Raw genomic sequence first — 10,916 nt, forward strand, 5'->3', positions numbered from 1 at the left:
GGTGACTTCCCTTCCGCACTCATGGGTACTTCGACTTCTACATAGGATCATCGACATCTGCACTAACTTCCAATTCTGTCCGGACACTCGCATTTCATGCTCCCGGTTGTTGTCATATCCCGCGTTCCGGACCCGGACCTATCACACTCATCATTTCCGGATTTCCGGATCCGGCCGACTTCTATGTATCGTCCGGATCCGACCCACCTGTGGTTCCCACGTACCTGATCTAATAAGATATGACAGCTGCGTGTGCTGGCGGGTCTAAAACGACGTGTTTCTAATTATCCCCAGCCAAATGAATAAAGGCTGGATACTGAGGGGCCTTCAGTGGTGCAAAGAGAGTACTGGTGGTGTTCCAGCAGTGTCGGCACCTATCTCCGTACCCCGCGTGCTAATATTAGCTCATTTAGAATGCCGCCGGCTGTCGGATGTAATGGGCGAGGCCACGTCAGCACCAATCATTCGTGCTCGCTGTTGCCGACAGCGAGCTCGTGTATTTCGCGTGGATGTGCACAGATTGGAGGCGGACTTTCACTGATATATAGATATACGTAGAGTACTGTAATTGCAATGCTTCGTAGGTAGAATAACAGGGTTCTTGAGGTCCAAACCTTACAAAGTCAACACCCTACTACTAAGTCAAGCTTCGTCCTCGCTGCTCTCCTCCTCGGATGTGCAAACAAACTCAGCACTCTTTGGAGCCTGCATTGATGACCCTGGTGCTCGTGCCCTCTTTCTCTGGTGCGAATTTTCCTTGCCCTTTCGTTTGCGAGGTACCCCTGCATCAGAGCGCTTCTTGCGTGGCTTGGTAACCACCTCTCCTTTCTTGCGGCGTGCGTCAAGCAGAGCATTATACTCCTCGCGTTGCCGGGGACTCATGCGGAACCAGTGGCATGAGCCATCCTTCAGTGCACAACGGACCTTGAGGAGGGAGTTGAGATCGTTCAAGCTGGTGGGGGATTGGAATGGAATGCCTTCAGGCCAGCCCCTCAGGTCTATGCCGAGCTTCTCTTTGATAGCAGTATCGAAGCTTGCATAGTTGATGCGGATGTCACGTCTCTTAGCTACAGTCTCTGACAAAAAATTAGTTAGTATCGAGTGAGTGCGAGAAACGAAACACGTACTTAGGCCTGAATTGAGGAGCCGTGTGCATACACGTTGCATGTTTTGCACCGTTTCACGTTCGTCGAGGCCTAGGATAATGTAAGAGTCAGCAGATATGCAAGTGAAAATGTGAAGTGAAACACACTTCGACCTGCCATGCACGCCCACTGTTCCAGTTTTCTTGCGATCTCGTCTGCCTCCATTTGCAGGACGTCCTCCCAGAAATCCATCACATTGTCTGTCCCGAACCACGTTGCCTGAGCTGTATCGTATACATGTCCACGTGAGGCAAACACGCAGGCATAGATTCCGGTCCGGACTGCTAGACTATCAAGCTACGAGTTCATTAGTTGTGAGGACTTGGTGAAATCAAGCAACTTACCATCTTAAAAACATTATCAAGGGTTGACTGGACATCACGTGCAGCGGAGGCGTTCGTCGCACGAACACTCATGTTCTGCATAGCGCGGTGTTCGATTAAGTTGTCGATATATTGTTGCTTCTCTCCTTCTGTCAAGTTCTGCATGGCGGTATCCTCCTTCACCAACATCCGGAGATCCTTAGCTCCAAATTTCGCACCACGCGGGAGATCTGTAGACACAATAGATAAATCAGTTGAGAATGACGCACAGAAATTCACCTTTGTTGACTTGCTCTGCCTTCACGTGCATGAGGGCATTTTCAAGTTGTGCGCTGCGGCTGCTCTTGTAATTTTTGATCCCTCCCATCAACTTCTTGACCTTCTCGACAGTCACGCCATGCTCAAGTGCGATGTCGTTCACCTTCTGCGCTTCTTCGGCAAGCATTTGTTGAATTGCGCTGTTCAACATATCTTCAGCCTCTTTGCGTTGCTGGGAGGTAATCTTGCGTGATGCTCGTTGTGCCTTGGCACGAGCTTTTTGCGCTGTGGTAAGGGGTTCCCGCGATGCGAGAACAGGCCTGTCGGGATTCCGTGCTGCCCAGGAAGAGTTGTTGGCTTCAGCCAAATCTACGCGTGGAGCAGCTGAGCTGTGTTGAGCAATCATCGTACGCGAGCCTTCAATGGGCTGCTGGCCATCTACTTGTGTATCGTCGATTGTCGAATGCGCGTCAGTATTGTGAGTCAGACTACCGACCAGTTCTGTTGAGTTTTCGAGCGTGTTGTCCTCAACTGGGGCCGTGTTGCTTGAAGTGAGTGTGGCCCGGACATCACTCGATACAGGAGGAATTGACACGCCGTGAGATTCATTGAGCAGAGCGCTGAGAGGTGGGAGTCCGAAGTACAGTGAGGGATCATCCCAGTTCAGTGACGCAGTGAAACTGAGATCAGGGCGACCAGGGTCAAATTGTCGAAAAGGTTCGGAATATTGGAACGGAGGCTGAGAGGAGTGGTGAATGTCGTGTGCAGGAGGGACTGGGCCTGTCGTTCCAAGATCCTTGCTGATATTGAGATCTAGCGATGACTTTATTACACAGCGCACATTTTACCATTGTAAGAGACTCACCTAAAAAGCCAAAGCCAGTGTCACCACACAATGGATCAGGGAAGATGAAGCCATCCATGGATGTGAGCATTTGTACCAGCCACGCTGGCCAAAAAACTGCACCGTGCAAAAAATCACGACGCGCTGTTTGTCAACCAAAGAACACGTCAAGATATTTGCCAAATCATGGAAAAAAAAATTCACTGTAGTAATGTCTTGCATCTGCCAGCATCACGTGCAAGTTCAAATCCCCTGAGGAGGCGGCTTCCAGTGAGGCAATGAGAAGGGTCGCATGACCATAAGATAATTGTGTTCTAGTTGCGGCGCACATTAGTATATTGCAAGGACGAACAAGGAGAGCTCCGTTGCTTCAAGTGAGACTCACTGATTTGTACAAATGGTGAAACTAAACTGATGCACGAGGCGTGAGCGCATGCGATCATCATCGAGTGGGCTGAATATGTATATTTCTTCAAGAAGCCACTCTATGTCGGTGCTGGCCGCAACAAAATAAACCATGGACCATTACGATGATGAACGCGATCCATTTACCTGAATTCTTCCTCGGTGGTCTTGATTACCTGTCTCACGCGTTCGTACACATCAGGTATCTGAATCCCATACATTTCATCAGCCTGGGGCTGATTGAGGATGGACACGATAGCGAGTTGTGTTGCTGTCAATTGAGCTAGCCGGCTGTAATATTGTGGAGTATAATGAGAACTGATTTGGAGCGATGAGCCGAACAATGGAAGAATGAGGTGGTTCACGCTTAAGTGCGAGAGGTAGTGCAGGAAGTTGGGATGCAGTTTGCTTTGAGGTTGAGCTAGCTGGCTATAATATTGTGGAGTATAATGAGAACTGATTTGGAGCGATGAGCCAAAGGAAGAAAGGGGGCTCGGTGTTCGCGTGACTGTGCAAGGATGGGCCAGACGAACAATGGAAGAATGAGGTGGTTCACGCTTAAGTGCGAGAGGTAGTGCAGGAAGTTGGGATGCAGGAAGTTGGGATGCAGTTTGCTTTGAGGTTGACGCGGAACGAAGTTCAGGCTCTTCGGCGACGTCTACAACGACACACAATGATCGTTATTTTTAGCTCAACTTGGGTCCATTTTGCTTCCGCAGTCCATTTTGCTTCCGCAATGTGCATGGCTTCTGCAGGGCCTGGACCCACGTGACTTACATACTACACAAGACCAAATGTCCAGGTCATCCACCATCCATGTCGTCCAGGTGTCAGCTCAAAGTCTTCATCATCCTTCTTCCCCGGATCATCCGGCAGTGGTTACCTTAATTTTGGCTTGTCTGGAAATTCGAACAGCAGTCACCAACCTATCCCTTCAACGAGCTACATCACTCAATACCATGCACTTGGCCTTCTGTACTTGATTCGCCAGCAGGATCGTATGGCCGTGACTAAACCGATACCGCAGCTTGGTGGGGGCAAGTCTGGTGCAGGAAGTGAGGGAGGAAGATCCAAAGTATGTCTTTAGCTTCTGACTGATATGGTGAGCGGGAGCGGTTTGCATGTGGGTAGGAGAGGGAGCGGCTTGCATGTGGGTAGGAGAGGCTGATATGTCATTGCTCGCGGTCGAAAATTTAGTGTTCTTTACTTGAAAACAATGATATTGCATACTGAACGCGCATTATGCGGTACTTTGCCAGACCAATGAACCATAGCGAAGCGCATCAAAGTATGTATCGACTCCGTGTTCCATCATTGACAACAACTCCTCCCATGCACGAACGTGCACGTCTACCGCATCTACAACAGATGCTATTCCATCCCGCAATTGATCTGTGAGAGGCCCATCAATATCACGGGCCTCAGTGTGCAAATCATATGCCTGCTTCACCACGTCCTTTACCTCTGCGAGCCCTGCCTCACATCCTGGCTTGACTGAATCCCAACCCTCTCGGTCTACCTCGGATACGATCGACATCCCATGTGACTCCAGGAATTTGTGTTGGAGAGTCCGATCGCGGTAACCTAACGTTAACCATAAGCTATCGAGACGCTGAAGCAGTTCTTGAGTACCCTAAGTGCAGATATTATTGGCAACATGCACATAAGTCAAATTCAGATGAGTACTCACCGCAGCTGCCCCTCGACGACGTCGCCATCGTGTGCGGGACTTCACTTGTTCTTGAAGTCGGTGACTACTAAAGGTGCGTTACATGCTGAAGTGATAAGAAAGGCTGATACCTACCGCGCATAGCTATCCTTCTTTGATTTTAGTCGAGCCTCATGACGCTCCTCTGCAGTTTTATACATGGTGGGACGCATGGTTTTATGGTGGTTGCAGTTGTTGCAGAGAGATGAGCTGAAGCCGAGTCAATTTCTCGTAGAGCAAGATTTGAAAATACACCAATAAACTGAAGCAACATTCAGCCACACTTCGGGACACAAACTCTGTTCTATGTAGCCTTAGAATTATTGGTATTCAATACATCAAATTATCGTGCAAATGTCAGACATGGTTCTGCAGCGCTCAAGAGTCAATCACACTGATAATGCGAAGTTAGGGTGTTATCATTATTTCGTAGCATCCATAGATAATGTTCTACATCCTCAAAAGTCCCGCAGGCGACACTCGATCTCAACCTAAACTAACAGCATTCATATATTCTGATAAATCCTCAAGCTGATCCCATAGCACATCACTCGATCGCGCTGATGAAATCGATGAACTTGATGAACTTGGAGTGGTAGGAGGTGTTTGTGTGAATGTCGAGTCGGTTGGGGAGGGAGAGTTATCCCGCGGAAAATCTTGGGTGAGACTCGGTATTGTAATGTCAGTGTTCAAGACAGCGGGAATGTTCGACTAACGTGGCATGTCAGATAAAACTGCGCGCACTACTGGCTGGGACACTTACTGGGCCAGTTATTGCCTGCGTGATGTCAGAGTCGACTTTGCGGGTCTTCTCACTGACAGTTTTGGTCTCTGTGGCATCGACCGTCGTCTTTGTGCGGGTGACGGTTCGGTGGGAACGAGTCTGCACAGTACGTCTTGTCCATGTGCGAGTGACGGTCCCCGCGGCGTGCCTGCGATTCTGAGATGAAGGTTCAGAAGCTACATTGATCAGTTACCAGAATGTGAGTGGAGGAATAATGTAACGTACCTGGTGGTGTAGCAATACTCTGATTCATGATCCTCACAGAATCACGCTGATGGTATATGTCGTAGATCACTGGCAGTGGGCAACAGCGCTGAAAGATAAGTTAGTCACGTGCATCTGACGTGCGCCGTGCAGGTGAGTGGTCGTTGATCGCGCAAAGGTAAATCTATATCATATTTGTCAATGGCATTAGGACGCCCCAACAAACGACCACGCAACAAGACGGGACTTACCAGCTCAAGGATCCGCCACGTTGTGTCTCATCGGGACCGTGTGCTGCATCCAACACGAGAGGTCCTAGGGCCAAGTAAGATTGCTGAGCGGGCAGCTGGTACGAATGTCCGCAAACGAGCTCGCGCAGAAGGTGAGCTTATAATTTCCAAGTGATAGTATGAAACCTGACCAAATAAAATTACCTAGCACTGACAGCAGATGAGAAACGCGCACTTGAGGCGCTTCGAGAACAGGACAACTTCGATTTCGAGGCTCACGATGACCCCGGTATGAACGTCCTCGATGGATCTGAGCCAGTGGACATCAGTCATGCGGGAGGAGAGTTCCACGAGCTTACCAGAGAGCTACTAGGGGATTTCTACAACATGTGAGTACCATAATATATCACACAACTCGTAGTACTTACTGAGATGATCCCCAGAAATGCCAATACAAAGTCTCGCAGGCCAGACTACAGGACGAGGCGTGATAGGACACGGCGGCGCACCGAGGCATTCGATAGACAGATGCCAGCCTTGACAAAGGCCTACCTCGATTGGCATCTCTCAATTAGCAATGCTGCCAGCGGCGACTGCGGGTTTTTTGCGCACCATAAGAACACTTCTCAGGCCCGGGAGAACACAGCGGAGGGTTCCATCCAGATCAAGGTGGTGGATGTATTTTGTACGATGTACGTCATAAACATGCACTGTGCTGACATACTATATGATAGGCGCTGAGAAAGTTCCTCTCACCATACTATCGACGGACTCGTTTATTGCATCAGCCCTTGTACGACAAGGCATCATTCCCTCCTCACCCATAAGTCCAACTACTGGCTTAACAGTACAGGCCCTCGAACTCTATCACACCGCACATCAACGAAATCCTCATTTCTCTATTCAAGCTTACGTAAAGACATTGTGTGACTTGCAAGGGGTGCGTACCTAATGTCTATGTCAACACCCAAACACGCAATGATTTAAAACATTGAACAGGTTCAATTTTACGCTTATCTATCTCGCCAATTCTCGATTGCGCTGGACGTTTACCTACAGATTCTCACCAGTGTCAATATGCTAGTCGACGAGGCACTTCGCCGTGGAGACCCTCACTGGCGCTTAAAGCATGCTTGTCCAGCATGTACATACAAACTGCAAGGTGAAGTCCCCATGAAATTCAGCTTACTCTATGCAATGGACGGCAATGACTCACTTAAGCGAGTCTTGAAAAAGTCGACGCAGGATGATTTGGACTCTGACGACAATTCTCCCTTGGCCCAACGCTCATCAGAGTTACCCACCACGCAAGTTGTCGGTGGCGACCGTTATTTGTTAAACGAGTACATCGAACAGTTTGCAAGAGACTCGCCTGCCGATATGTTATCCCTTGATGACGACAAGGTTTATTTTCTTCATTCTTAGCTTCACACTGTGCTAATTTGACTGCAGGACAATCCTTGCGCAGGACGCTGGAAAAATATGCGAGATGAAAAGACGAAGAAGATGTGGGGTGTTTTCGACGAGTCAGGTATATTTATGTCTATCTGCAGGCATGGTTTCTCGCTCGTGATAGCCGACATGGTCCAAAGTGGAGAACAGTAAGTCATTAATCCCCTGTTTGCTTGCTTGCTGACCCATTTTTCAGAGCAAAGTACCCTCTAGCCGTCGTCTCAAAACTTCTCGATACATTCGGCAGCAACCTTGGAGGAGGTTACGACATCGGCTGTCGCTTTAAGACTACACTCAGCCGTAGTTCACTAGGTCAGCGCGCACGGGAACTCAATCATACCTCACTTGTTGGGGCATTCCATGGACACGCCCACCAACGTCTCTGTCAGCTTGACCATCTCGCCACATATGTGGATGGCCTTGGGCTGGAAGACCTCGAGGGCTGCGAACGGACATTTTCGAAGTCGAATGCACTTGCCTCCTCTGTGCGATACGCGAGCGTGTTTCACCGGCGTCAAGCTATCGCCCATTACTTTGAACATAACGATGATTATGAGATCTATGCAAATCTTAGTAAGTCTTTTAATCGATCACCAGCGTGCTCAGAATAACATGTGATTTTTTCGTATCCAGGTACATTCTTATATAACAACTACAAGCAGGCGCTCCGCATCATCTCTGACGGCACCAACTCCCTGCCCAAGCTCATGCATGAGCTTGGCCTCGAGGACAAGAGTGTCTTTGACACCTGGTTGGCCGAGGAACGAGCCTATCTCACATCGTTGAGTCATGAACCGAACCACGAGACCATCCAGATGGAATACTGGCAAAAACTCTTGAATCTATCAGGTAGCAAGTGAGTAAGGGTCTTTTGTCTGCTCGCTGACTACTAACGAATTTTTAGGAAGGACCTCGATGCTGCTACTGCAGCTTGGACCGTCACTACGCCAAGCACTGTAGAGTTCGGACCCCATGATATCGCGTCAACGAACAGGATCGAGACGACACGTAGGCATGCCATGGAAAACTACGAGAAGGACCTCAAGGCTGTCCAGGAACTTGAAACGAAGCTCGGCGTGACTCGTAGATGGGAACAGGAAGACCAGGAGTGGAAAGATGTGGGTCGTCTAGTGGCAAACCGAAAGTTTCAGCGTGCGCTGGACCATCTGGAGGGTCTGGTTGTTGCTCGAATTTTTGAACTTTCGAAGATGAATCAAGCGGGGACGGGTGAGTTTTGATGCTTGTGTCTTACTCAATATTGATGGCATTGTCAGGCTACAAACTGCGCAAACACATTGGCAAGGCGCTGCAAGTACGGTCAGCGGCCATTCGGACGGCACTAGACAGGTACAACACTGCTGCTCGAGCACTACGCCCCCCGCGTGCCTCCCTTTCATGGGAGGAAGTCGTTGAATACGCCTTTCTTTCCGACTTCGATCTCCTCCGTGACGCACGTCAAGACATATCACAACGTCCTTGGGCAACACCCACCGGACGCCTGACCATGGATACATATTTCAAGACGCGCCGTGCCCGTGAGGAAATACAGCGTCTCGACATCGAAATCAGACGTCTAGCCACTTACCTACACGACGAGAGCCGGTACCTGACAGAGTGCGAGAAGCAGCTGCAAACTTTGCACCCCGGGCTTGCTCATCAAGTTTCCTTGCACCGCAAGATTCGCGCGCGGTTCGCTGGACACCACTATCAGCGCCTGCATGATATCAGTATGCTGGAGGGCTTTACAGGATCCATCACGCCGGGTGAGAGTGTTGAACGAGGACCGGGAGCCAGCGCAAGCTCCCCTATAGTCTGTATTCCTGCGCAGCTGGTTGCTGATGGGCTTAGCATGGTGCCTGAAGGCGAGGATGATGCACTGGAGGACCTTGAGGACGATGAGAATGCTGACGTGGATGGTGAGGAGCATGCTCGCGTTCTCGAGAGTATTCTACAGGTGACCTTAGATGTTTGAATGTTTGAGCTCATCATAGGGATTGCATTTTGGCTGTAGAACGACGTAGTACATCATTATATACATGTAATACTACCTATGCAAAAAAGTCCGCCTCCAATCTGTGCACATCCACGCGAAATACACGAGCTCGCTGTCGGCAACAGCGAGCACGAATGATTGGTGCTGACGTGGCCTCGCCCATTACATCCGACAGCCGGCAGCATTCTAAATGAGCTAATATTAGCACGCGGGGTACGGAGATAGGTGCCGACACTGCTGGAACACCACCAGTACTCTCTTTGCACCACTGAAGGCCCCTCAGTATCCAGCCTTTATTCATTTGGCTGGGGATAATTAGAAACACGTCGTTTTAGACCCGCCAGCACACGCAGCTGTCATATCTTATTAGATCAGGTACGTGGGAACCACAGGTGATCCGACCCGCGTCTAACTTCCGCGCCTTATCCCTTTGGTATTTCCCTTATCAGTTAGTACGCTTTATTTTCCGTTCCTCATTCATCTCCGTCTTCATTTTACTAAGTTCCGATAGACTAGTGATAGTCGTACCATATGTTTTCTTCATAGCTTTACATAGCTTCGCACTGCACTTACTATTCTCCGTTATGTCCTCAGTAGTATATAAACCCCTGTACAATCTCTGTAGTTTCCTCAGTTCGAATATCATATTAGACTCTGCTCATTCTCTCCTCCGTCCGACTTGAGTTTCTCTCTCGTCGACCTCCGCTCGTCTTAGGATCGACTCCTATAGACTTGACACCTCCGCCTCTACCTCTGGTAGTCCTCCGCTGTTTCCTTTCTAGTTCGGACTTCGTCCGGATTAGTCTTATCTCTTGTTTCCGAACGTCCGCCGGAATTCCCGCGCATCGGACATCGGACTCCGGACATCGCCCGACGCCCTCCGGACATCGTCCGGTAACCTTCGGACATCGTTCAACAACCCTCGGAAGTTAGGGGCACGTACTCGGGTAAGGGGCGCAGCGCACGAGCTGAAGCCAAGCCCTTCGGATCCGACCCTTGAGCACGTTCTTAACAGTATATTCGAACTCACACCTTACCGAGTATACTTACATCTGACTTCATGGCACCTACACGGGCGCAGACCGCTCTCAATGCAGCGGGTGTAGTAACCGCCCGACGCGACTCTACTCCCATAGTCGATGCCTTCCTCAGTTTCTCACAGCGTCGCGCTAGTGCGCAAGGCGCTGCCTCCAGTATCTCACAACTCATGAATCGCCCACATCCGTCTACCCCCACCCCCACACCTGCCGGAAATCTTCCGCACAATGATTCCGACGATGAACTTGCCCTAGGCGGTAACCCGCCAGGAGGAGGTGGCGGAGATCCGGATGATGAACCTCCGGAAGACCCGACTGACGATGAAAACGAAGGTCTAGGTCCACAAGACTTGGTCTTCCTCCGGCTATCCCAAGCCATCAATAACCTGGCGCGTAACAACCGCCAATCCTCCGGATCCGGTGATCCCAAAGTCAAAGTCCGAGAACCGGATACCTTCGATGGCACTGAGCCCCGGAAACTCCGGGCGTTCTTTGTCCAATGTGAGCTTAACTTTCAAGCTAAGCCGAAATCT

General features: G+C 49.9%; 3 protein-coding genes across 3 annotated transcripts; 1 reads left to right on the forward strand and 2 right to left on the reverse strand.

Moving 5' to 3' along the window:
* Positions 1–642: 642 nt before the first annotated feature.
* Positions 643–2,132, reverse strand: HD556DRAFT_1242234 (uncharacterized protein; the record flags this gene model as incomplete). Its single annotated transcript, XM_041298260.1, has 4 exons — positions 643–1,196; positions 1,253–1,442; positions 1,490–1,698; positions 1,748–2,132. 4 exons carry the CDS (start codon positions 2,130–2,132, stop codon positions 643–645), a joined length of 1,338 nt encoding a protein of 445 aa, XP_041157549.1.
* A 3,037-nt stretch (positions 2,133–5,169) lies between these two features.
* HD556DRAFT_1446111 (uncharacterized protein) lies at positions 5,170–5,720 on the reverse strand (the record flags this gene model as incomplete). The annotated part of the gene is made up of 3 exons (XM_041307033.1): positions 5,170–5,394; positions 5,447–5,643; positions 5,693–5,720. 3 exons carry the CDS (start codon positions 5,718–5,720, stop codon positions 5,170–5,172), a joined length of 450 nt encoding a protein of 149 aa, XP_041157550.1.
* A 908-nt stretch (positions 5,721–6,628) lies between these two features.
* HD556DRAFT_1242057 (uncharacterized protein) lies at positions 6,629–9,325 on the forward strand (the record flags this gene model as incomplete). The annotated part of the gene is made up of 7 exons (XM_041298240.1): positions 6,629–6,841; positions 6,901–7,305; positions 7,354–7,502; positions 7,550–7,926; positions 7,987–8,209; positions 8,258–8,580; positions 8,628–9,325. The coding sequence occupies 7 exons, from the start codon at positions 6,629–6,631 to the stop codon at positions 9,323–9,325; spliced, it is 2,388 nt and encodes a 795-aa protein (XP_041157551.1).
* Between the last annotated feature and the right edge of the window lie 1,591 nt (positions 9,326–10,916).

This window comes from Suillus plorans, assembly GCF_016647745.1.
Source record: "Suillus plorans strain S12 chromosome Unknown HD556scaffold_49, whole genome shotgun sequence".
In the NCBI taxonomy this organism is placed as follows: domain Eukaryota; kingdom Fungi; phylum Basidiomycota; class Agaricomycetes; order Boletales; family Suillaceae; genus Suillus; species Suillus plorans.